The sequence below is a fragment of the Petromyzon marinus genome, chromosome 23, assembly GCF_048934315.1.
Source record: "Petromyzon marinus isolate PM22_M1 ecotype Great Lakes invasive population chromosome 23, UKy_Petmar_22M1.pri1.0, whole genome shotgun sequence".
Lineage (NCBI taxonomy): Eukaryota > Metazoa > Chordata > Hyperoartia > Petromyzontiformes > Petromyzontidae > Petromyzon > Petromyzon marinus.
The window spans coordinates 6365625-6393254 of NC_133689.1; the positions used below are offsets into that span (position 1 = coordinate 6365625).

General features: G+C 43.7%; 1 protein-coding gene across 1 annotated transcript in view; it reads right to left on the reverse strand.

Annotated features, from left to right (window-relative positions):
* Window positions 1-1644: 1644 nt before the first annotated feature.
* WASHC5 (WASH complex subunit 5) overlaps window positions 1645-27630 on the reverse strand; it is a 39068-nt gene continuing 13082 nt past the window's right edge. Inside the window, exons 11-28 of the mRNA XM_032959553.2 lie at window positions 27153-27301; window positions 24296-24426; window positions 23027-23102; window positions 22036-22146; window positions 20732-20872; window positions 19730-19810; window positions 17150-17251; window positions 15963-16142; window positions 15369-15493; window positions 14585-14747; window positions 12578-12680; window positions 11172-11251; window positions 9327-9430; window positions 8799-8928; window positions 7064-7160; window positions 5687-5843; window positions 4616-4703; window positions 1645-4184 (exon numbers count right to left, since the gene is read on the reverse strand). Of these exons, the coding sequence (XP_032815444.1) occupies window positions 4125-4184; window positions 4616-4703; window positions 5687-5843; window positions 7064-7160; window positions 8799-8928; window positions 9327-9430; window positions 11172-11251; window positions 12578-12680; window positions 14585-14747; window positions 15369-15493; window positions 15963-16142; window positions 17150-17251; window positions 19730-19810; window positions 20732-20872; window positions 22036-22146; window positions 23027-23102; window positions 24296-24426; window positions 27153-27301 (2078 nt within the window). The 3' untranslated portion in view covers window positions 1645-4124. The remainder of the gene's footprint in view (window positions 4185-4615; window positions 4704-5686; window positions 5844-7063; window positions 7161-8798; window positions 8929-9326; window positions 9431-11171; window positions 11252-12577; window positions 12681-14584; window positions 14748-15368; window positions 15494-15962; window positions 16143-17149; window positions 17252-19729; window positions 19811-20731; window positions 20873-22035; window positions 22147-23026; window positions 23103-24295; window positions 24427-27152; window positions 27302-27630) is intronic.

Below are 27630 nucleotides of genomic sequence, written 5' to 3' on the forward strand. Positions count from 1 at the left end.
ATGGGGGGGCTTTGTGGGATGAACGTTGAGATGTATAAGAGGCACGGGGTGACCAATAAGGTCTGAATCGGTCTGTAATAAGCAGTCAGGGCACTGATAAGGGGTTGACAGGTGTGGGATTACCATGCGGATAAGTAGCCGTGGCTCTTCAATGCGGAGTATTCCAAATGAAAGTGAAAACCGTTGTATACATTGCCACGTTGCTTCACTGCCAAAGTCTCAACAAAACAACTTAACACGACGTTACGTATATAAAGCTCCTCAAAGGAGAAACAGGCAACGTTTCGGGCAATGGCCCTTTATGATATGAACAAGGGCTATTGAAACGTCACCGGTTATCCTACGAACCTTCTGGGATAACCCAGAGGCAATTAGGGTTGTCAAGTGAAAAAAAGAGATGCCCATTAGTTAGTTGCTAATTAATCACTCCGGTGTTTTGGAGAGAGCGAACATAGCCATAAAAATGTATTATGAATATTTGTCGTCAAAGTCTTACGTGTTAAATTAACCTAGGGCAGTTGAAAGTTGGACTTTTTCACCACTGCTAACGCATTATTACAACATACCTGTCAACCCATAATACGGTTTACCCGTATTGTTGTACAGGGAAATTGAATAAAAATGAATGGTAGTATATTTGTTTCTCCCTTGTGATGGGACTTCGTAGGATGAACGTTGAAATTTATAAGGGGCACGGGGTGACCAATAAGATCTGAATTGGTCTGTAATAAGGTAGGGGCACTGATAAGGGGTTGACAGGTATGGTAACAATTTCCAATGATAAATCCAAGAATAGATAACGGGAAGTGTAAACATTGTATATGTATGCGTAGGGACAGACAAACGAAGGAGATGTCTGGTTATTTGCTGAGAACCGCTTTGCAAGATGTTGGCATTGCCTTAATACCAGTCATTTTGGACTATATCTTCTTGGCAAATTTGGACCTGGAGTCTTGCGAATAATTGTGACCTTATTCATCACGGGCAGCATAATTGAGGTAAGAAATGTGCATCTTTCAACCAAGGCATGATGTCCAAAACTGTGGAAATAATTCCAAACACGTGGTACAAGCAAAGAGCACATCACAGTGCTTGACTTCTCTTTACCTACAACTTCACCGTCACATTACTCAAAACTGGTGAATTCAAAACACTAACATCGAATTGTTGTAAACATCCCACTATTCAAGTCCCGTAACGCTTCGATAGAGCAAGATTGTCTCCGAGCTAATTGCCGTGAATGCACCTAATCGTGTAGGATCTTCAAACCTATGAAAGGTTGAGCTGGATTAATCATTTGGATGGCCGATGATCAGCGCATACCAGGTGTGGTAGGCCTGGGTCTGCAAGGGCTGCGGTGCCAGATGGTAGTACAGAAATGGGAAATTGTCCACAGATTTGGTCCACATAGTGGAATGAGTCTGGATTTAATCTATCTGTTCAAATCTTTTGAGTGTTATCCTCTTATAGGAGATTCCTCCCACATGCCACTTACAAACATCCCGTTGCAGGATCTTCCTGAAAATAATCTTGAGACTGAAGTCTTCTATGCAAATGGAATTATTATACCGTACTTAGTGGCAGTGGCTGATTGTAAGTTTTGAGACCGACTTTTGGAATATCAATTATATTGAACGGACTGCATTTACTTGAAAAGATGTCATTTTATTTTGTGTGTAGGCTTAGACATATAAAACTTCGAAATTATATACTACTCATCAAATATGTTAAATGCATTAGCTTTCATGGGCAACATATGTGTCCGATTCTTTTTAAGATGACATCTAATTAACAAGAGTATTCAGGCAATAATCATCAGGAAATGAGGAATAAAATTAACGTGTAATATACTGTATTTACAGACAATTGCTCAACAGAAAAAAATTAAAGTGAAAATCTTGCTCCAAACAGACAATAGGAGCAGTGTTTGTGGTATCAGTGACATCTGCCACAACCCTTAAGCTGATGAAACAGAAAGTCCAATGTAAATGAGTGACTTGTCAGCTCTTGGATAAACCTCCTTAAGGCAATTAACGCTTCAAAGATTTTCTACTCAAATAAAAGTTGGCTTTTAAGAGTCAGTGTCAGCACCGTGTAGATGTGGACGTAAAAGAGAACTTAAGTTGAAATTATAAAGGGTGCGGGGAGGCTGGTTACGATTGCGAGCTGCTTTCGGTGTGTCCTCGGGCAATGTTCACTTTGTTTGTCATGTATATATTCACAATTCATATCCCACATAGTTTAAATACATGCTGACAGTAATTCGTATTTACCATTAGGATAATTACGATTATAAATTATTTGCGGCCGCTCTGCGTGGAGTGCGTCGTAACAGTGAAGTCATTCAACTGTATTGTAATGTGAGACAATTTGTACTGACGCACTATCATGGCCAACTGGACACTCATACACATGACCTCACTGCTGCGTCATTTCAGCTGCCAGTTCCTTACTCTGTGGGTGGGGCTATCCTTATTTAATATCAATAACTATATATAAGTATCAATTATAATATTGATTTGAAGCTTTCGTGACTGCAGGAATCCATACTCTTTGGTTAGTTCGGTAAAGTCACGTGGGTAGAAACGTCGTGATTTATTTTATTCTATACCTACGTGACTTTACCGAAAGAACCAAAGAGTGAGTATCAATTATGCTTTCAGTTTCATGTCATTACATTAATCCATTTGGAATACTCCCAGGCAGTGCCTCCCCACCATTTTAGAGAATGCCTGGCAGAAGCAAAGGTTACAGAACTAATGCTGAGATCCCGCAAATTATACTACCTCCTCTGTAATAGATGAAAATGAAATTCATAAAGGAAAAAGAAAATACAAATCTGAAAACTAAATGGGGAAAATTTCAACAGGTCTGAAGATGAGATGTATTCAAGGAGAAAGGAAACATTTATGCCAGATGGAGGCAAAGTGCAACAGAACAATATGAAAAAATGCAGAGGTGGAAGCAACTGAGAAAGTATGCGCAAAGACAAACGGAGGAAAGTGTCAGGGCAGTAGGTTCCGGAGCAGGGCGGGAGGAGATGGATAAAGAGGGTAACATGGAGAGAGAAAATCCAAGCAGACAACCCCAAGGCCATAATGGAAGATTAGTGACTGGGCTGAAACCATTATCTCATTCAATTTGAGAACCTTGTTTAAAACGTGAACGGCAGACCCAAATTTAACTCGGGGTCTCAGTCGGTGCCGGCTTATTTCTTTGAACTCTTGCCACCCAGGGGTGGGGCTATTCTTGACCAGACGTCTCACCAGCCACAGGTCTGCTGTTCCTGTCTCTATGTAATCGACATCAAAGGTGACATCAGATGCTATTTTTGGCCAATCAATGCACAGTTACTCACAAGACGGGCAACACCCCTGTACATTTTATCCATGGTTTAATATGTGCAGCAAGATTAAAGATAAATTGGGTGTGCCAAGGTGCACCAAGGTGTGCTTAGTGGCACTGTGGCATTTCATGCAAGTGCTGTGTTGTCCTGTTCTCATTTACACTTAGTATTCCTTCCACCCCACTCAAAATTGTAAATCGAATTATAACTCAATTTACAAAAATGTGAATTCTCGCATCGTGTGACTGACAGATAACATACATTATGATACACCAACTCGCATTGTAGAAATTGTTTTGATTTCCAATTGGTTCTACTTCATAAAAACAGGGCTTCGCCTATGGATTTGAAGATTTGGTACCAAAGAAGACACCCCGCACATTTGAAATACAGCGTGAGTCCTACCCCAAATTATTTTGTGCATGAGGTACACATTTATCTAAGACACATATAACGTCATATGTACCTGGTCTTGACCAGAAATGGGAGGACAAAATACATTAGTGTACGCAGCAAGTGGCAAAAACTCTTAATAGAGGTCATCACTCTGGATCATGCCCATGTCCAAGTTCACACAATGATGCGTACGCATTAGTGACACGCCCAATCAAAAAGAGAAACAAAAAAAGAATACAAATATTTCCAAAGACGTAAATTTCAATCAGCTGTCTTGATAACAGCACAGATGATGAAGACCGTACGTTTTGACTGCTCGCCAAATCCGCCATCACGTACACGTGACATCTTGGCACAACGTCTCGCTTGAGTGGCACGACCGCTACTGAGCAACATGCCTGAACTCGTCCAGGATGTAGCTCGGGACGTGGGCTTCGATCACCTGCAAACAAGGAACAAACATCGCCACTATTCTCAGTCACACACAATCTGTTTAATTCAAAACCTTGCCTCAAGTTCCATGTGCAACTGCTGTGATGCATAGACCACTGTTTTCGGGCACAGCTGGCAGTCTTTCACGAAATTCCAATCTGTAATTTGCAAATGCTAATCCCCAGCCTGCCTTTCTTATGGGCCATTGGGATTTTAAAGGTTCCTCATTGATTCCTGGAAGCTTTGGTTCCTGAAACCACATTATTGTGTTGTGAAGCCCCAGCACATACGGTGGGAATGGATCACACAAGCATTGTGCTTTTGATTAGAAAAATAATTGACAAGCTTAGAGCAAGTGCCCATAATCTGATAGCTCAAAGATCTGGGGTGATGGTTTGTGTAAGGATGGGTGCAGTGCAAACGCATTTCCCAAGCACACACCTGTCTCGTGAGCTGTGTGTAGTGCACAAAATCTTCTAGGAACACGAGGGTTCCAACCACATCCGAAGGCATCTCTGGAGATTTTTGGCTGCGAAAAACAATTCACACCGATTAGAAGATAAAAGTCAAGTCAATGTTTATATTTTTTACAAATGTGGCACCTTTCTGGCACAAATGGACTACTCAAAGCACCATCACATTGATACTCAACATAAAAATTGGAAATTCTAGACAATGAGAAAAATATACATACAATTCATAGTTGTATGTTGAACTTCTTTCACACCGTACGTAGCCAACCGTGCTACAAAGGTGCAGCCCTACAATTTCTTGACCATGTTACTGCTGGAAGGACCTCACAAGTGGTAGCTCTAGATAGTCCCTCTATAGGGCATATGGCCTACTCTTCAACACTGACGAAATGTATTGGAAGGGGTGAGAAGTACCCACACTTTATCCCAACACGCGTGGGTACACCAAATTATACTGCTTGGTGAACTCAGGATCGCAAATACGGTGTGGCAAATATACCACAACAGCATCCGTACCGTTAAGGATATGGCTCGTTAAATCCTAGCCACAGTTAACACCAGTGCAAAGTGCTATTTGAACCGATTATGCCCCCACCCCCCTTTTAACAAACCTTCACCAACCATTTTGATGGCGAATGACAAAACAACCAGACAGCATGAGGTGCCAGGTGCCTTCAAGCAGCAATGGTTTGGCAAAAATCTGTAGGTGAATTATTATGAATCTTAAGTCAGCAAACTCTACTCTTACCTGCCAGTAATTCAGGTGCATGGACCATGCTCTTATCTGGCTATAACCCAGGTATTTAAGAGCTATGCTAAAGTCAGGTTTTCTACAGCGCAGGTATACGTGTGGACAGATACTGCTTGTAAAGCTGCCTGTGACCCCTGGCGTGCGCTCGAGTGTGCTGTGCGTGGTGTGCGAGGGAGAGATGAATGTGCATGAACACGTGTGGCCAGGCTTAAACCGTGTGTGTGCGGCCTGGGCAGTGTGCTGGATTAATTAGGGGGTCATCATTATTATTTTCATCGTTATCATTACCTGGTCGTGCACTGCTCCAGTAAGGAGCGCACTAACTGGCCCAGCAGTGCCAGGAACTGCTCGGTGTTGCGCGAGTGGAACTGCTTGAGCAATGTGAGCATTCCCACCACCATGGGTGGCCAGTCCAGCCCATCACCCGCCCGCCTGCTCACCATGCCTAGACACAGCGGACGTTGGTGTTGGGGGTCAGGGAGAACAAGCATTGTTGGATTTTCACTTGGTCCTGCCTACGTAGCGGGGCAGCGATAGCACAGGCCCTAGGGTTGATGGATCACATAAATGTTGTGAAACTCCTGTCCAGTGGGTGTCGCCAAGGTGCCATACTCTGCCTTGCCAGCAGAATACAGAACAGCGGGCAGACTAATCTCCATCTGTTTCCATCTGTACGGGGATAGAGAGTTGCCCCCTCGCGCGCGTACGTTTTATCCGGGTGCTCCGGTTTTCTCCCGCTTGTATAAACACTCATCATCAGTTGGCTGAAAAATCTTTAAAAAAAAACAATGCAGCACCCTCCTGAAAATAAGTCCTATGACTCTCCTAGACATAAAGAAAAAAACCTGTAATCACGACAATAAGTGTGAAGCTGATAGCGCGTAGTATTATTACAGTAATGAGCGCCACGGTAACGAGATGTTAACTCCCTCGCCTAGTATGCAGAAGGTCGTGGGTTTGATTCCGACCCTGACGCCTGCTGTATATTTGGAGTTTGCATGTTCTCCTCGTGATCACGTGGATTTTTCTCCAGGCCCTCCGGTTTTTCTCTCCACATTTAGAATTAACATCATGCATTTAGAGTATTTGGCTGCTATACATTACCACATAAGCCACTTCGCTAATCTATAATTTGAGGCCAGGCCGCTTCTGAAAACGAGCTAATAATAGCTCAGTGGGCCTTACCTGATAAAATAAAAATAAAACATTTTTGTTTAATAGTTGAACTACACCCATAGTGATAACAGAGGCTTGTGTTCGTTAAACTTGCATAGTATTAATATTCTCAGTTGCCCCACATGTAATCAATCACCTAAAAAATTGGTTACGGTTCAGTCTTCGTCAGCAGTATATTAACTGCCTTTCTTTCTAACAACAGAATATGCATTTCCATTGTCCAATATAGCATAAATTCATGTGAACCGAAGCTTTCGGCAAAAAATTGGCCAACATTTAAAAAGCACATTGTCTCTGCATAGCAATATGTTCCTTTACGGTTTGTGACCAAACAATTACTTTCGGGGCTTTTATTTTCATGTCATCAGTGGATTCGCTCCAATAAGTTATTTAATAGGGTGGTTTTTTTTCAGCGGAGGGGGGAGGGGGGGGGGAGAAATTAAACAATGCATGGCGCAAAAAACGCGTGCACACGAGAGAGAAACCCACCCACTGCCTTGCTGTACTGTAGCTTGGGTAGATGCGCAATGACGCACAGGAAGTTAATGAGTGGGAAATGCGGCAGCCGCTTGGTTGTGATGTAAATCTGCACCACAAGAGGGGGGGAGGGGGTGGGAAATGAGGTGGAGTAAAACAAAAGCTCTTACAAGGAACTGGTCTCGATAAATGAACACGTTCAAATGTGTTCACGGCCATTTGTTTACGAGTGCAAGAGCTAGATGAAAAATGAAGGCTTTCGCAAACAATATTATCTATAAGAAGTTTTTTTTTGGGTTACATCGCAATTCTGGCCGTCGCCTGATGAGTCTGGTTGTAATTACCGGCGAAATGTTGCCCTCGGATTGTAAGCATTGTGAGTTTACTCTCCAACACACCGGTGTGCTGAAGTAATTGTCATGTTTTGTTTACGTAAAAAAACCTTACTACTAATTGGCTGTCGGGTGGTGGCGTCTTTAACGACACATTTATATTTACGCGATCTAAGCCCAAAAAGTGATATTTAAAAAAAAAACTTTTTAAAAAACACGCTTTCATGAAATGTACTAGTAATGGCAGAACTCCACGACTCCAGGAAGTGGCCCCGAAGATTGCCACAACGTAAGGGATCGTGGTCATTTAAGCCAACGTCAGTTGACCGTGGACAATTAGACCGAAGCCGAAACATAACATATAAAAAAATGTTTAAAAATATCTATTTTTTATTATAAAATATAGTATTGTCATCAGTGTGACATAAGTATACCAAGTTTGCAGTCGATACCACATTGGGAAGTGGCTTAAAATTGAGTTACAAAATTTGACGATAAGACAACAACAGAGTGAGTTAAAAGAAAGCGTGTAAAAAAAAACTTTTATGGAGAAGATTCAGATGGATAATTGACCTATGGAATAACTACAAACTAAAGATGCCTATAGAACCTTTCTTGACATATCATTGCAAAGCTATTTTAATCTTTATAAAACAGTTTGAACAATCATTATTATACAAGCATCGGGAGCATTGCATCAGCCCTCTCATTGCGCTCCCCCCCCATCTTTACCCGGACCTCTCTGGAGAAGCAAACAAACGCGTTTTGGGTTTACTGGACATTTAACGATTATTCACCTTCATGATAGATTCAAACGTCACGACCCAGGTTCGTGAAGTGACTGAAGAATAGATTGTCTCATTTTGACCATTTAAAATGAATTAAAAAAATTGTCCCGTTTCGAATTATGTCGTCCCGCTTACAGTTTTGTTGGCGAAGCTCACCTAAATGAAACATTTGCATAAATTTCCACAAATGTACGAGCACAACCGTTTCTCACGTGCATGACTCATCGCACATTCTTCAAGGACATTAGCGCTTATCCATCGACAAATGGCCAAGGTGGCAGGATGTTAACAACCTCGCTTGGTATGCAGGAGGTCGTCGGTTCAATCCTGACTGACGCCTGTACATTTGGCGTTTGCTTGTCCTCCCCATGCTCTCTGGATCCTCGGTTTTTCTCTCCACATTTAGAATCAACATGCGTTTAGAGCATTTGTCCGCTATAAATTTCCACGCGATAAGCCACTTCGTCGAGTGATCACTTGTGGCAAAGGTCGCTTCTGATAAAGGGCTATATAGAGCCCAGTGGGGCCTTACCTGGTAAACAAAAATTAGATGATAAGTTTTAGTTTAGAATCGATGCATCGCTGAATGGCTAAGGCCTACCTTGAAGCTGCCCTGCGCACGCTTACCTTGTTTAGAGGGTTGTTTATCCCCGCCGCCTCCAGGTAAGAGGTGAGCTCGAAGAGCAGGGGGTTGTCCTCTCGTGGGTACGGGCGGCTCGGCTCGGCGTAGTGGGCCTGCACGTCTGCCAGCAGGGCCCTAGCAGCAGAGCCCGCGGTGGAAGATTATTAATAATAAGAATAATAAATGTATTTATAACGTGCCAGATTTTGCAGACAAGTCGACAACTCCGAGGCGCGGAGCCAAGCTCAGGGCTGCGCGAAAGCCTGACCAAACAGATAGGCCCTTTAGATGTTTCTTGAAAGTCAGAGGGCATTTGATACTGCAGATGTGCAAAAGGATAGAGTTCCACGCCGAGGGGGCGACAGCAGAAAACCGACGGTGAGTCAACTTGTGTGTACGTTGAACTTCTTTAACACCGTACGTAGCCAACCATGATAATGGGAGGTGCAGAGGAAGGACAACAAACTACACACACACACACAGAAAAATATTCCAAATAAGTTTTCAAACTAAACGTAAAAAAGGAAACTAACTTGTTAAGTGTCATAAGTGCTCCAAATAGAGTCTTGGAGTCGAGTTTGCAGGAGTAGCTGAGCTCATGAGCCATCTGTCGCCTTAGCAGCTGAAGCTGCCCAACCTGCGCAAAAAAAAGTACAACTTTAAAAACAAGACGATGTCAGCATTTGCCACTAGTGGGCACGACTTGGTCGTTTTAACTTCCACTCCATCCCCAAACCATTCTCAGCATATCGCCAGGCCTCGACGCCAAGTTCCACTCTCTCCAGGTGCATATACCGACGGACAAAAACTTTGGATGCCCAAGACAATTATTGTGAGCCAAGTAGGTCAAGATGCGGCCCTGCAAACTGCTCAATCACGCCACTGCTGGCAGAAGGGCCTCCACTCGAGAGAGCTCGAGACAGCCCCTCTAGTGGAGGGTATTTTGGCCGACTCTTCAAAGCTGGGCCAGACATCTTGGAAGAGGTAATGAAATCAGGAACTTAATTGTGTGGAATTGTTTATTTGTCTAATCATGTTTAATAATTTAAGCATCGTTTAAAAAAAGACAACTTGGGCAATTTATGACTTCAGCGAGTCGTATTAGCAAGATGTGACCTCTTAAATCAGTACCAATGGGTACCCTGATATTAAGGGGGCAAGATCCAACTACCCTCATCAGTTTTCCTATAAATTGTTTTGCCGAGATGTCATAACTAAACACTTTTACTGGTATATGATACTGGTAGGAACCTCCTGGTTACACCAGCCCACAGGGGATTATTGTGTCCGTCCGTCGTGCATCCATAAATGGGAGGGGTGGGGCTGGGTGGAAAGGGGAGGGTGGGGAAGGGCTGGGTTGGGGAAGGGATGGTGGGTATGGGGTGGGTGGGGAGGGGCTGGGAGGGGAGGGGCTGGGAGGGGAGGGTGGGGAGGGGCTGGGTGGGGAGGGGCTGGTAGGGGAGGGGTGGGGAGGGGCTGCTCACCCCGTGGTGCCCTTATAAAACTCAACGTTTAACCTACTCACGCTGGCTTGTGCCCGCCCTCACAGTCGGGCATATTTGCGGAATACACCACGCCGCCGTTGACCCTGGCCATTCACCGAGCAACCCAACGTTCCTACCAGCTCCCTCCGCAGGAATGTGTTTGTGTAATTTCTAAGAAGCAATAGCAGCGAATACGATTATTCATAATCCGTGCAATCCCTTTTATAGCCAGGATAACTGCTTTTATGTTGAGAATAGGTTTTCCTCTTTTTTATGGCAACAAAACAGGTATAAAGATGTTAAAACACCAAACTGAAACCTTTTACAAGGAATCATGTCTGCAGTAACCGCAATACTTGTGGTCAGAATGCAAACAAAAAACACTCTGATCATATCTGCATTGTCCTTGAAACTGATTGGTCCACACCAGACAGCTTTATTTTGAGCCTCGTCTCAAACGGTGTTAGACCAGAGGACCAATCAGTTGCAAGGACAATGCATATATTATCAGAGTATGTTTTTTGTTTGCATTCTGACCACAAGTATTGTGGTTAATACAGACATGATTCCTTGTAAAAGGTTTCAGTTTGGTGATTTAACATCTTAACGCCTGTTTTGTTGTCAGAAAAAAGGAGAACAACTATTATTATATTTTTGGTACTGGCAAAGGAGGTCCCATAATGCTGTTATGATTCTTTCTCAATTTCATATTGAAAGTTAATTATTAGCATATACAAGCAGGAATGTTTCAACTTAACAGTTGCTTTTATGTCATCATACTAATGATGTCTTTGTTCGACCAGCAACGCCTAATTAAGCCTCAAGGACTTATTTTGGCAAGCTTCTGTGCTCATGCAATGAATGGGTAGTAGCAGAGAAAGAACCACACGCCACCTTGAGGATGATGTCCATGTAGCCAGGCCAGATTTTCTGTGACTTTGATGTGGCGGATGAATACACTTTGCTTGCGTTGGCTGCAAGCGACGGAGGCAGACAGAACACCGCGAAAGCCAGCAATTGATGTCATGTGCACAACCAAATTCTATACTCTGTCACACAACACAACATCACTGGGGCGAATGTGAAGTGTCTAAATCGCATTTTTATGTATGTTGAACTTCTTTCGCACCGTATGTAGCAAACCATGCTAATCAGAGGTGCAGGGAAAGGACAACAAATCAAACTCAAAAAGCAGTTATAAAGATATTAGTTTCAAATCTAGATTCAAAAGTGCATAGCTCCAGTGGCTTCCTAATGTCAAAAGGAAAAGCTTTCCAGACGACCGCAGAAGCGCATCTGAGAGAGTGTGTGATGCAGTGACCGTCTTTGTTAAATGGTTAGCCAAAAAGCCGCTGTGAGGATGACCAAAATTTGCATGATGGTTCATGCTCCTTGATGACATCAGCAAAGTATTGTGGTTAATTTCTGGCAAGCCACTGTGTGCGTAATGAGTGCGTCCTTAAAATGTATATATTGTATATGTATGTTGAACTTTGTTCGCAGCGTACCAAGACAACCATGCTAATCATGAAAGACGTGGAGGTGCTATGGTCTTGTTGCCCTCGTGTGATATAGATTTTTTTCCTTCCAGAATTATTTTATTGAAAAAGGAAGAAAAAAAAACAGAAGGTACAGGGTACGTTCAAATGGAGTTGGGTGGGGGAACACGATGGAGTAACCTCAACAAGCGAGTTAGGGTCCCACACATTAGGTGAACGTTATAAATGGAAGAGACGTAGTGGAGAGGTGATGCTATGGAGGAGTGTTGTAGTTTAGGCAAGTGAGGCTATGAGAGGGTGTGATGTGTTACGTGGAGGTTGTGCGATTCGTGGAGCGGTAATCGGTCCGGGTGTGATTTTAAAAGACTTTGTTCTCAACACTCTAGTGACATCGCTGCACTAACACAGTAATGCAACGCACAGCGGTGATGTCATTATGGTGACAACACTAAAGTGACGAAATGGTACATCTGACAGGCCCTTAAAAACGCTGTTCTATCTCATTAACCAGGTTTCAAACTCATGTCTGGGCAGTCTGGGGCACACATTTAAAGTGCGCATCTACAAAATAAGGCTATTAATTTTTTCATGACATTTTTATTTTTTTTATGGATGTTGGTTATCTGCAAATGGGTCCCCTCCTCCAGTTCAAGCAGTTTATTGAATATACTCATTTGGTGACCTATGTCATCACTCTTGAAATATAGACTTATCCCGGTCTCTTGAGTTCTCCCCCCAGGTTAAAGAAAAGAAACTTGAAACTCCACGAATGAGAGGGTTTGTTTTGATGTAGACGCCCACCAAGTATGCCCTTGATGGGGTTGGCAGTCTTCATGAACGCAGTAAACGAGTCCATGAGCACCTTATCCTTCAGCACATTCTTCTGCAGGTACTCGACCGCATTCTGCAATGAAGGCAGCGGCCACGTCAAAACCCAGCTTGGTACAACGGCGGCAGGTCATAGCACGTCGCGCTGTGGCACGGGGCGGCCGCAAGATAACCACGGGGCGGGCTAGCGAAGGGTGGCACGGCACGGTGCGACGTGGCACACAACGTCAGATGGTGGCTTGGTACAGTATGACACTCGGCTCAAACCTTCCATAAATCATGTGACTTCTGTGTGGCCACTGCCACTGAATCCCTTCGCCTCTTCCCGCTGCCCCCTGTGAAAACAGACGCCGTTCCATGTGGCGTCAAGACCCTTATGTAGCCTTTTCCTCCCATTCCTCATCTTTCCTGACTCTTTGGGTCCAATTTTCTGTACCTTTTCTATATTTTTCCTATCAATTCCCATTATTTATCTTCTCTCTTCCCTTTCCCATTTTTTCCGTATATAATATATCCTTCACTCTCCTCCCCCTTCGATGGTCTGGCCACAGGTACAACGTTGCTAGTTGGATAAAATACATTATCCTGGTTGATATGTATGTATTTTGAACTTCTTTCGCACCGCATATAGCTAACTGTGAGAGTACACCTGGCTTCGTTGGAATTCAGGCGTGTAGCCAGCAGGTGCCACAGTGAATCATATCAATGTGAGCAGTCTCGAATTTCCGAGTTCAAGCCAGCAAGTCACTGTGCCAAGCAAATCAATATCCTCATGCTCCGTTAAGTTTAAAGATTTCAGTCAAATGACCAACAGACCTCAAATGGTATTTGCATTTGATGAAACTGTAGCCAGTATAACAAAAAGAAACATTCAGTAATTGGCTGAAAACGTCTTAACATAAATGCACCTGTGTGTGATGCAGATGACAAAATGCAATTTGCATGCATGCTTTATAAAACAGATGATTATGATACTTAAATAATAATTTACAGCCCTTTATCAATGTTGGTGAAGCTCCCCCCCCCATCTCCCCACCACTAACAGCTGGTTTGGGACATACATGTATTAACTCTCTTCATTTATTAAAATATAGTTTTGTCCTCATTCTGATTGTAACTCGAGAACCGAAATGTAGTACAAGGCTGAGCAGTACACCGAACATCGGAATTTAAAAAAACCTTTTAAAATGCAAGTTTCTTTTTTTTGCGAGGGAGTGACCTGACCAGAAGCGGGCAACACATTTTAACGAAGAGAACAGATTCACTGACCAACGCCTCACTGCCGTCTCGAATTCCAAAGCAACTGACATGAAGCAAATACAGTAAAACCTTGGATTGCGAGTAACTTGGTCTGCGAGTGCTTTGCAAGACGAGCAAACATTTTAAATAAATATTAATTTGATAAACGAGCGAGGGTCTTGCAATACGAGCGGTACGTATACGATTTGTCTGCCGAGCGTCACGTGATCACAACTGATAAACGGAGTGCTTTGGTATACGAGTGCTTTGGATTACAAACACGTTTCCGGAACGAATTATGCTCGCAATCCAAGGTTTTACTGTACCACAGAGTACACAACTGTGTTTGTCCATCGTGAAGTGAGAGTGCAGACTGCAAACCATTCATCCATTGCGACAAAAGGACAACAGCTTCGAACACGGCTACTCTGCCTGTGAATGCACATACCTTATCTTCGCTCTGCAGATAGCTCTGACTAGGACGTCCCGCATGTAAAAGATAAGTTTGGGGCGCACGACTTCTCGGATGTTGGGCCTAAGGCTTTGAACTCACTTCCCAGCAAACGGAGTGCCGAGAAACTTGAAAAGATCTTTCTGAAACTTCTCAAATATTATCTTTTCAAACTGGCTTTTGATGCTTAAACTTAGATTTAATAATGTGATGCGCTGCTGTTCAACTGTAGCGATGCGGCGCTAAAGGCGCCACCGCCACAAAAGCGTGAGAGTGAAATCTGACATTACCTGCAGCTCCCGAACAATCATAAAGCTCAGCAGACGGTCGAGCCCAGTGAGACCGAAGGTTCCAAGGCTCTTCTGGACCTCGGAGAAGAGGCGGCTGTTTGTGAGCTCCTGCTTTGTGCGACCATCGTACCAGATGCTCAACTGATCCACGTAGGACGTCGTTCTGTTGGGAGTGGACAGTCACAGGAATATCACATCAGGCCAATCCTCTAAACAAGACTGAACACTAGGACACGGACTGATTTCTCCCTCTGCTGAAATTCAATGAATTGTCACAATTCCTGAGTAATGATTAAATGCAACCAGCCATTAAGCTTGTATTGTTCACACTTGTTATACATCGCGTTGCCAATCTTCTCTGTAACCTTGGGTGGTGACATGGCCAAGCGGTAACGCATTCGCCGCTTGCAGAGGTTGACGGTTCGAAAGTAGCGGCCGCCCTGGTTATTGCTGCAAGAGTATTGTCGAACTAGCAAACACACGACGTCTGCTTCCGTGGACGGTACAGATCCCGTGACGTAATTCGTAAGAGTGGGCCTTTTGTGTGCCGGCGTCGTTGTCCAAATTAGCCAAATTAAAAATATCAACTGGAAATTACTGCAAAAACTACGTTAGACTCTCCTGAAAAAGAGTCACGACACTCAGCAAGGCTTTCCTGAGCATAATAAAACGCTCAAAAAAATATCTGTAAAAAGAACAACCTTTGTATTTCTGCTATGTAAAACTAAGTTGTGCTGTGCATCATGTGCACTAGGCTTGCGCAATTTTCCGCAGCGACACTTGCTTGGGGTCTGTGATGCGAAGGATTTCACGGCACAGGCGTCCGATGAAGGTGGCCGATTCATCCGTGGGCTGAAACTTGGGGATGGGGATGTGAGTCGACTGGTAGATGCTCTGCCAATCCTGTACCTGCAGCGCAGACACATGTACAATTCACTCAGTCGTCTGTGGAATGAACCCACTGCTACTCTGCCATCGCCTGGTCACTTCGCAGTTCCACACTATCAACACCTGATTAGTGGCGAGATGTTAACTTCCTCGCCTGGTATGCAGGAGGTCGTGGGTTCAAACCCAACCCCGACACCTGCGTATTTGGAGTTTGCATGTTCTCCCCGTGATCACGTGGATTTTTCTTCGGGTCCTCTGGTTTTCCCCCTCTACATTTACAAACATGCGTTTAATTTGGCTGCAATACATTTTCAATAGAACGGCCACTTTGTTGAGCAATCATTTGTGGCCAGGTCGCTTCTGAAAAAGAGCAATATATAGTTCAGTGGGCCTTACCACGATCCCGACATGGAATTCAACTCACGACCTCGCGATTGCGAGTCGATCGAGCTGCCTCGGGTAAACGTTCCCAGCGTTTAAAAACGCTGACCTTGGTGCGCAGGAAGCTGTTGCACTCCTGCTCCACGTTGTAGTTGATGATGCGCGACACCTCCTCCTGCCAGATCTTGAGGCCGTACACGCTCACGTAATCCTGGATGTACTCAAACGAGCGGCGGAAGCCATCCATGCGGGCGGCCAAGTCGTGCAGTTTGGGCATCAGCTCGCTCGACTGGTGGAGGCAGGGGGCAAACAGATGAGTGCGGGGAGTCGGTCAGAGTCAGAGAAAGCCATGGACAGAGACAACGGAAGACAGAGGAAACGAAAACACAAAGCAGCACAGACCATTATAGAGACGCAAATTATTATCATTACTCAGCAGCATGAGCGGTTACTCCAATCAATGGAGATGTTTTTGATATAGCGCGCTCTAAGTTTCTCAGAGCATCCTTCATCTCATCTTAAACATTTGAAAGGGCACCCCCAATGTCAGCTGTCCCTGTGGGCACAAGGAGAGACTCAGCATCTGGCTTACAAAAAGACATTAGTCTTCCAGTAAGACGTGAAGATTGTTATATATAGAACCACAATTGAGTAATTTGCGGGGTTATTTTCGAATTTGGCCACTTTGGACCATGATGTAGGCCATTGTGAGTTGGCACACAATGGCCTACTCTTGGGAATGAGGTCAGGGGATCGTAACATCCAACGTAAAGCATATGGCCCATAGAATCAGTGGTTATTACACCTGCAGTAATAATCAGGGTGGCCGCTGGATTCGAACTGTGATCCTCTGCAGGGGCGGAGCCAAGGGGGTGACAGGGCAGACAATTGTCAGCCCCAAAAAAAAATTAAAAATCGAAAAATCTGAAACATTTTGCGTATATGTGTAGGACACTCGGTCTGGCGGACTCCGTGCAACTGCATTGTCAGAGTGTGTCGCCAACCGATGGTGTGGGGTATAGCCGATTTCTCATTCAATCATTCTTGAAATTAAAATTTGTTGAATGTCACCCCGGGCTGAAAATCCTGGCTCCGCCCCTGATCCTCTGCAACATCGCTGGGCCACGTCACCACCCCACCAGCATTTGGGAGCCATTTTTATTATTTGCAAATTACACACTGGCACAATGTCAGCAGCTCACCAGAGCTCACCACATTTCTGCACGGCAAATCTAGAATCTGTGAACATAACCCCGACCGACGACGCGTTTGACAGGAGGTTCCGGCTTGACGCACCTTGGCCTTGGGGTTGAACGTGAGGCCAGTGTGCAGTGCGGCCGCCACCTGCTTCACCATCTCCTTCCTGATGCCGTCCTCCAGCAGCTGCTTGGGATCCACCTGGTGTGTGAGGCACAGCCGGTGAGAAGGACGCCAATGACCAATTCATGTCTAGAATCTGCGTGACGTCGTCAGATCTCCAAAGCTCTGTCGGGCTAAGCCTGGTTAGAACTTGGGAGGGCGATCACCACCTGCACATACCATGTGTTGATGGCAAAATGTTAACTACCTTTCCAGGTATACAGGAGGTCATGGGTTCGATCCCGACCCTGACATCTGTATATTTGTAGTTTGCATGTTCTCCCCATGGGCATGTGGATTTTTCTCCGGGACCTCCGGTTTTTCTCTCCAAATTCATAAATATGCATTTATGAGTATTTGGCTGATATAATTTTCCACATGAACAGCCACTTCATTGAGCTATAATTTGTGGCTGGATCGCTTCTGAAAAAGAGCTATATGGCTCAATGGGCCTTACCTGGTAAAATAAAATAAAAATAGTTTATTGTTTATGATGTTTGCTTGCTAGGGATACCTATTGGTGGATGGCTCAATTGTTTGTCGAAAGATGTTCACTTTCAAGTTGGATGATGTGGAACTGTGAGGTGGCCAGATGTTGGCAGTGCAGCAATGGGTTCAGTCCACAAGTTATTAAATTAACAACATATATATCTGTGTATTTTATCTGCCTGTGCATACTATTCCTCAAATGCGTGGGTTTTATCCAAGTACTCCAGTTTCCCCCCACATGCCAAACACTCATGGCTTGGACAAACATCATAGTGCAGGATAATTCATTGTTTGGAATTCTGGCAAATTGTCTCCAGTTCTCACGGGTCTATACATTCCTTCTTCAATGCTCCTAGGGTTTTTTTTTCCCAGTAAGCTTCTTTATTCCATCATCCAGCCTTCTGGTTTCAGGGCAGCCACGAGCTAATTTCCCTTCAATTACTCCTTGCATGAGCAATTTCTCCCAGTTGTCATTAATAGTCGCATGCCCAAGGTACTTTTTTTGTGATTTGTTTAATGCAGGACTCTCCTGACATGGTCTTGAGACTCAATTAGACTTTCCCGGGTGAAGGGCCATAATTACATTTCATCTGAATCATAATCTTTATAAATTTCCCAAACCGATCTTGGTTTGATGTGCTAATAAGCGCCACTCCATGACATGTCACCTATAATATGCAGTTTGTTTTCTTTTACGACAGCGTTATTGACAATTGTGTCGAGTTATTTTGTTATTTTATGTTGGATAGCGCAAATTAAATAATACCTGGATCCAATTAGCATCAACCTGGCAAGTCAGTACATTCAGGGAGCCTCCACTTTGTAAAAAAAAACCGTGTACAGAGAAACATGCAAATGCACATCTTAGAAGCACGCGCTTAATTAAACATCAGAAAGCATCAAACATAATCTAGAGCGACAAAATAACACGCAGAGTTGAACCTCTTACGAGCAAATGTCACGTTATATATAGTGGTAAACATTTCTAGCGAGGTACAAGTGTTATCCTTGCATGAAGCCACACAGCTGGAGTTACCTTTATGATGCCCACCAATGTGGTTTTCATCATCAGGATCCCTTCGGTGAACACGGAAATGGCATGTGTCGACTTGGCGAGGTACAAGTGTTATCCTTGCATGAAGTCACACAGCTGGAGTTACCTTTATGATGCCCACCAATGTGGTTTTCATCATCAGGATCCCTTCGGTGAACACGGAAATGGCATGTGTCGACTTGGCGAGGTACAAGTGTTATCCTTGCATGAAGCCACACAGCTGGAGTTACCTTTATGATGCCCACCAATGTGGTTTTCATCATCAGGATCCCTTCGGTGAACACGGAAATGGCATGTGTCGACTTGGCGAGGTACAAGTGTTATCCTTGCATGAAGCCACACAGCTGGAGTTACCTTTATGATGCCCACCAATGTGGTTTTCATCATCAGGATCCCTTCGGTGAACACGGAAATGGCATGTGTCGACTTGGCGAGGTACAAGTGTTATCCTTGCATGAAGCCACACAGCTGGAGTTACCTTTATGATGCCCACCAATGTGGTTTTCATCATCAGGATCCCTTCGGTGAACACGGAAATGGCATGTGTCGACTTGGCGAGGTACAAGTGTTATCCTTGCATGAAGCCACACAGCTGGAGTTACCTTTATGATGCCCACCAATGTGGTTTTCATCATCAGGATCCCTTCGGTGAACACGGAAATGGCATGTGTCGACTTGGCGAGGTACAAGTGTTATCCTTGCATGAAGTCACACAGCTGGAGTTACCTTTATGATGCCCACCAATGTGGTTTTCATCATCAGGATCCCTTCGGTGAACACGGAAATGGCATGTGTCGACTTGGCGAGGTACAAGTGTTATCCTTGCATGAAGCCACACAGCTGGAGTTACCTTTATGATGCCCACCAATGTGGTTTTCATCATCAGGATCCCTTCGGTGAACACGGAAATGGCATGTGTCGACTTGGCGAGGTACAAGTGTTATCCTTGCATGAAGTCCCACAGCTGGAGTTACCTTTATGATGCCCACCAATGTGGTTTTCATCATCAGGATCCCTTCGGTGAACACGGAAATGGCATGTGTCGACTTGGCCACCTGGAAGGATGGCATGAGGAAGTCGACTGTTAACTGTACGCTAAATCGTGTTGATACCAATAATCCCAGTGTCAAATCCTATTCTTTGAGGCTGCTAATTGCCTTGGAAGGGCACCGACCCTTTACAGTGGTAACTTGTTTAGCATATAAATGCAACTGCATCTCAAGATTGGCGGGGGGGTGAGCAACGAGGCCAAGTCAACAGCTCTTATGTCCTACTCTGATGTAATGCAATGAATCAAATCTTGAATAATTTTTGGTATTCGCGCCATTCTTAGAGCACCAGGCCATCACAAACGGCACTGTGTTCCACGTAGGATTATAGTCTACAGATTGCACAGTAAGGGGGCTTCCGATGCTGCCAAGTGGTTTAGTTATTTTTAGGTTATATTTAAATTGTGGAAAATTTGGATCATGGGGCCAGCACACATGGCCTTATTCTTTTCCAAAAAGTGTCATAGCATCTTTAATGTCTACTGTCAAGCAGAAGGCAGTGTTCATGGTTAATGCACCCCGCAGTATTAAGCAGGCCGGATGTGGTTCACGCCCCGCGTACCTCTGCAACAAGCAGAAAATGCACTACCGTAAGAAATACGTGATAGATTTGATTAAACTGTGGTCTTTCTTTTTCTCAATTCATCTAGCAGCACAGTTGTCTCCTATTGTTGAGCTGGCAGGGTATTATTCACCCGAACCCCTGTGATCTGATGAACCATCACGAATCATTGCTGTGGTGTGAAGGGCCATTGTCCGAAACATCTCCTGTTATATACTTTTACATTCAGGGCCGCAGTGTTATCGATACGCGTGTTAAAAATGTTGTTTGTGCACCACTGCCAACCAACGCAGCATCATTCGATAATTTGCCACGATTCGGGGTGCCACGAATGCGATTCCTCCGGGCGCATGGGGCGTGCGCACCTGGTAGCGAGCCTCCAGCTGTGCGCACTCGCGCAGTTTGTCCTTGTCGAGACGCGTCGGAACCTCCAAAATGTTGTGCGTCTGCAGCTGGATCACCTGGGCCAGGAGGCCAAACATTGTCTCCGGGATTATCTGCAACACCTGTAGGGAAGCACAAAGATCCCTCCCCGTATAGCAATACAAAGCTGTTGGGGAAAGAGATTGGCCCGTCCCACAAGAGGGCGGGTGTCGTCAGACCCACGCCCGGCTCCCTGTTTGTCTCCCCTGTGACGATATTTACACACCGCATCACGTGCTCATTTTTAGGCCAATTCTATCTAGGAAAAGACCAAGACGGGTGGGTTCAGATAATCATTTGTGGTCAGGTCGCTTCTAAAAAAAAAGCTAATAGCTCAATGGGCTTAACCTGGTAAGATAGAAAAAAAATGCTTAGTTGTATTTGTATGTTTTTAAGTGATTTGTTTACATTTCCTATACTTTGTACTCCTATCTTGTTTGTGTATTGTTTGTAGTAACGTTCTGACCTGCCCCTACTGGACATCTGAGCTTTATAGCTCATCGGATTTCTCCAGTATAAATACATATTCTGACTCTGGGCACGAGCAGCAATCGAACTCAGGTCGCAAGCTTCATAGAGCTCTGAAGCCCTTTGTTGGTTCTTCTGCACCTTATAAAAACGTAAATAATAATAATACTAGCGTAGCGCGTAAACCACCACACGACTGTTCCTGCAAATAAGCACTTAGAATAAAAATAAACAGGAGCACACAAGTACAGTGTGTTTATCGCCTGGAAGAGCCACACACACACATGGATAAGGGATGCCCCGTTTTAGCCTTGTCAAATGCTCGGTTGAGCAGTGTTATGCATTCATCTATTGACTAAATTAGATTTTGTATTCATTTATTTAATGTACTGTAGATATTTATGAAATACAAATCGCATAACATTGCAATAATATTACGCGATGCAATACAATTGGATTCGTGAAGTGTCGAGTGGGATGTAAGGATGGGGGGTTCGAATCTGGGAAGTTCACCAGGAATTAAATGAGGTCCTCGAGTATAGTCAGTTGATGGTCTTAGTCTGGTCTCCAGTCACTGCACAATGAAAAAAAAATATCTAAAATTCTTTTAGAAAAAAATATCTAAAATAAAAAAAAATTTCAATTCATTTGGCTACATTTCAGTTTTACTTCTCTGAAGCAGGTGACAGGAAAGGACACTTGCTAATATATGGACTTCACCATCTCAGCGTTCAGTTGATGCTGAACAGCATCAACTGAACGCTGAACGTGGACGCACCTTGCGTACGTAGGAGACAAGCTCGCCCGAGTAGTACTGGGACACACTCATGAGATCTGGGCTGTTGGCCTGGTTGATCCTCAGCAGGGGCAGGTCCAGTGCAGATGCCAGCTGGCAGGGAAAATGGGCATGGGTTATGAAGGGGGAATGACAAGGAAGGACAGGGCAGAATGTGGACAGCAGTAATGTATAACAAGGGGTGGACTTAATTTCTCTACACACCAGGATTGGTGGAACAAGAACAGACTGAATGGTTCAGATCTTACTTTGCTCCGAATGACAAGTAAAACCTCTGTTGTTATTTTGATAAACCAATCACATTTCGGGCATAGGTTCACTAAAACAGCAATTTCATTCTCGACAAGCTATGGAAACAGCAACAAAAGGCGTGCAAACATAATGGTGTCTTCACAAGCTCGTCACCAATTAAATTAACACGATAAATACTGTGACCAAAATGTTAAGTCTACTGGATTATAATGGAATCATAATAACCATAATGTGACTTCATGGTTGATGTGTTTAGAATAATTATAATAAACATATAATAAAACATCACAATCATCATGGTCATATCCGCTGTATTACTTGTCCCTGTATTGAAAACTGTTTATCGTGGTAATCACCCTGACCCTATTAATGGCAGAAAGATGGTAATATAATCATGCTCCTAGGTTATTTTGTTTAACCAGGTGAGAACTAAAGGGACGAGGATGAGTCTAATTTGCAAGAGTGACCTCAGGTATTAGTCTGCCAGTAGGGGGGCGATGATCGCTCTGTATAATCCCCATTGAGCAATTTGCGGTTAGTTTTTTCGAGTTCGGCAAAATAAAAATACTTGAACACTGGCCGTCATGTAATAGCCGTCCGGGGATCTTTAAAATACACTGTAAAGCGCAAAACCTCTGCAACAAGTGGGGAAAGTGCTGCCGCTATAGGCCGTGCCAGTGCCCTCGTGTTCGGAGCAGCATGGGTCTCTGCGGGTGTGTACCTTGAGGAAGGTGGCTCGAAGCCTCGTGACCATAAAGGGGTCCTTCTTGATGCCCTCCTGCATAATGCGAGTATAGCTACAGCAGAACGCATTCATGGAGGACATACAGTGATTACATTCGGAATAAGGTAGAGTTTTTGAAAAACAGCTTTAATTTAAAGGATGCTGAGATGTTACATGTATCACTCTTTGGATGTCAAGCGTGGACTTTTCCCAAAGAGATTAGGAACAGATTCATAAGCTTTCAATCAGTGTTATGGGAGAAAGCTGAAAATAATATAGAATGACAAAATGAATAAGCAAGCAGCTTCGAAAATAAATGCCAACTATTGCAACAATACAAAGCGTTAGACAGCTCATACAGTCTTGGCAAGTATCTAAGAGATTGCATCAATTTCTTTTTTGAGTGCAAATATGATGCACACTCACACAAAGGGATTGGATGCAACATAAGATGGCCCAGTAATAAAAACCATGGAGGTGGACAGATCTTTTTCACATTTGCAGCACCACACCTCTGGAACAACCTCCCCCCGAAGCAATCTGCACACTCAACTCCATCGCTACATTGAAGTCACAACTCGACAACAAATATCTTTACACTGGCATATAACAAATAACTCACAGCCACAGCCTGCTTTTATATATTTTAAACAACTATAGATAGTATGTAAATATATATTTTTTTCTCTTCATTGTTTGCCATTTTTGGTAAATTTCAAGTTACGTATTATTTGTGATGGCTCTGAGTAGCAGATTTGTGACAGAAAGGTGTCACATACATGTCAATAAATATAAATATGACTCGACTAATCTGTTCTAAAACAAATTGTTCTAATAAAGCTCTTTGAGAAATTTAAAACCATGGCATGTCAGAATCAGCATGGAAGGCACCAGCGAACTAAACATTCACTGGCTGAAGTTACCGACACCGAGAAGCCCAAGATAACTGAACACAAAAGCATTCTTTCCATATTAAATGAGAGCACCGTTTTGTGTGAGTTGGGCAAACAAACAAAAAAATATCCAGAAGCACACGGGCGCTAGCAGAGTTTTTAATTAACAATTAACTAAGGTCAAATTTCAATCAACAATTAACGAAGTCAGGATCTTCATAAAAAATTTAACAGCGCTGCATTTTAAATCAAGGATCGATGATGGCCACACTGCGGTGGACATCTGAGCGTAGATCGGGCGGCTGGTGACAGCGGTGGCCATGGCGAGCAGACGGGTGAGTGGGCGAACGAGCCAGCGTGCCCCATGGAGCACCTGTCAATGATTTCCCAGGCATAGGAGAGGTCGCCGATGATCTGCATGCTGATAAGCACCTCCTCCTTGATGTTGATGGTGCGAATCATCTGGTGCAGGAAGCGACGCGTGTCCGCCAGGAATTGGCACACCTACAAAAAGCGTCGGAGTGTTTACCAACTTTGGCAACAGCCAACGCTTAGTGAAAAACTCTTGTTGCAATCTCAGAAGATAAGCAGAGTTACGGCTTGCTAAACACTTGAATGAGATCTTCTTGGTTCTTTCGGTAAAGTCACGTAGAATGGAAATAAAATAATAAAAATAAAACATAACAAAATACAATTCTCACGACGTGTCGGGCAAAACACAAGTAGCCTTCTTCAGGTGAAGAAACAGGACTGTCCAGAAGACAGCGCTTGAGTGACTCAAGCAGGACTGTCCAGAAGACAGCGCTTGACTCACTGAGTCACTCAAGCGCTGTCTTCTGGACAGTCCTGTTTCTTCAGCTGACGAAGGCTACTCGTGTTGTGGCCAAAACGTCGTGAGAATTTTATTTTATTATGTTTTATTTTTATTATTTTATTTCCATTCTACGTGACTTTACCGAAAGAACCAAGAAGATGAATCCCTGCAGTCACGAAAGCTTTAAATCGAAACTTGAATGAGATGTCTGAAAATAGCCCGTATTGCAGAATTTGGTTACGAATTGTGGATGGCAGTACTGAGTGTTATTGCCTCATACATGCGGGCATTCTCTGGGTACCCTGGTATACCCACATAAGCAAATCATGCATTAATGCTAATGACCTTATACCCCAATAAAGAACCCTCTTGAAAGAGTCACGAGACTCAGTAAGACTTTGCTTGGAACGTAATTAGCATTATTATTTTAAAAAAATCAACATTTGTTGTCAGATGGTAAAAAAAAAGAAATTCAGCCAATGGAGTCACTGAAGTGTCACCAACATTTGAGCCTCACGAAAAAAATACAATCGTGGCCTTTTGTAATTCATGCCAACCATGAAAGTGCTATTTTTAATGTCATATATGTAAGGGACATTCTTTATAAGCCAGACCCATAAAACAGATATATTGAAATACAATACATATTTTTCCTGCTGCTTTGTGCTTTACTCCATCCTGACTTCTTAAGCACACTTTCATCATGAAAACCTTTTAATTCAAGAATTAATGGGTTTGAAATCCAGACTTCGATTTGTCGAAATCAAGCAGGTTCTGGTTGGCCGCTTGTGTTCACATGGTTAGATTCCTCACAATTCTGAACAATCATATCCTTATTCTTGGTTCTTTCGGAAAAGTCACGTAGAAGGGAAACAATAAAAAATATAAAACAATAAAATTCTCACAACGTTGAACTCAAGCATGTACACCAAGCTCTTAAGGCTAATGGTTACTCCGACTACACAATCCGCAAAGCTATCACTCCAACCATGAAGAAGGACCCTCTTGAGGAGCCTTTCAAAGCCATCACTTTACCCTACATTGCAGGGATCAGAAAAAAGATCTCCAAAATATTGAATAAACACAAGATCCAGGTCCGATTCAACACATTACATAAAATCCGTGATCTGGTTCCGTCTGTAAAATGTGATTCCGGACATACAGTACCCTGGCGTCTACAAACTAAGTTACCTCTGTGGTAGTAGTTACATTGGAGAAACCAAACGATATTTCTCGGACCGAATTCGTGAACACAAAGCAGACCTAAAACACGGTAGGACCAACACCTCGGCCGTGGCAGATCACTGTTATAATTCGGTAGGCTCACATGACATTGACTTCTCCAAGACAGAGGTTCTTTGCAAGACACCTGGCTACCATGAGAAATTCGTTCATGAGGCTATCCACATATACAAGCACAGAGACAATTTCAACCGAGAAGATGGATTCTGGCTTAGCAATCATTGGAAGGATTTGATAAACCATTTTGGGTCTTAATTGATTGTTCACGCTTACGGTGTCTTTCAGACCACATCCATTATTTTCGTCTCCCCCCTCCTCTTTTCCAAACATAGATGGACTCGTCCATCTGAATAACTGCCAAATCGCTCTCCGTGGTGCTAACGTTAAAAAATCTGCCACTTTTTTCAAATTTTCTTGCTGTGGTTTTCACACCTGATGATGATTGCTTGTGTTGCAGTCGAAACGTCATGATAATTTTATTGTTTTATATTTTTATTATTTTATTGTTTCTCTTCTACGTGACTTTACCGAAAGAACCAAGAATATGAATCTCTGCAGTCACGAAAGCTTTAAATCAAAATCATATCCTTGTTGATTATATCTCGTCTTCGCTGTATTTTTAGCCCAGTCGAGGATGCTCTTTCTGAGTGCTCTTCAATCAATGCTTTGCTTTGTCACTGTGCAGCACAATAAACATGCTTCCTGATGCTTATGCATCATAATCCTCTGTCACCATCGTCGTCATCATCATCCACCATCCCAAATGAGTAATGTGTATGTAATTTTCAGCACTGCGATGTTTCGGCCAATACCAGTTAACATTGCATGGTATTTTTGACTATGAGAGGAATCCAGAGAAAACCCATCCAGCACAGGGGGAGGAAGAACCTACAAACACCAGACAAAATGGCACCCCAGTTGGGGAATTAACACAGACCCCTTCTTGCTACGAGGCACAAGTGTTACCACTGCAGGGCTACCCTGCCACATACCCTGGCCACTCTGATCGCATTGCCCCATCTCCATCGCAGCGGTAATTTTGCGTGCAAGGGGACAACCATTCAATCAATCAATTGGTCTTCATTTCACGTGCCACTATCACCCTCAATAAAGTAGGCATCAGTGCACATTACAACAACTAAACTGGCAGTGAAGGTCAGGCTGTGCCAGTGACCTGCATGTTGGTGTCCAGCTGGTGGAACACCTGGACCTCCTCCAGCGCCTGAATCAGCTGCACAGTCTTGCGCCCCGCCGCAGTCGCATCCTCCGATCCCAGAGACGAGATCTGCTTGGCCATCTCCCGGAACCACGCCTGGAGGTTTTCTGAAGCGATAGTTCAGGATGCAGGAGAGAGAAGAGGGGCAGATGACAAAAGAGTAGGTAATTATTCTACGTAAAGCAGTTGTGTGTTTGGTTTGTAAAAAAAGCAACGATCTAATACGAATGTGTTTCGGTTTAAAAATTGTCTGATTTGGACTTTCGGATTTTAAGGACAATTTAGTTTTTGTCTGGATTCTCTACATTGGGGGTCATTTATAGTATGTAATGATGTATTATATCTTTGTGCTAACAAAACTGACATCACCTGATGCCATGTGACACCACTCTTGGTGGGAATATAGGTGATGTAATTTCCTGTGACATCGCACTTT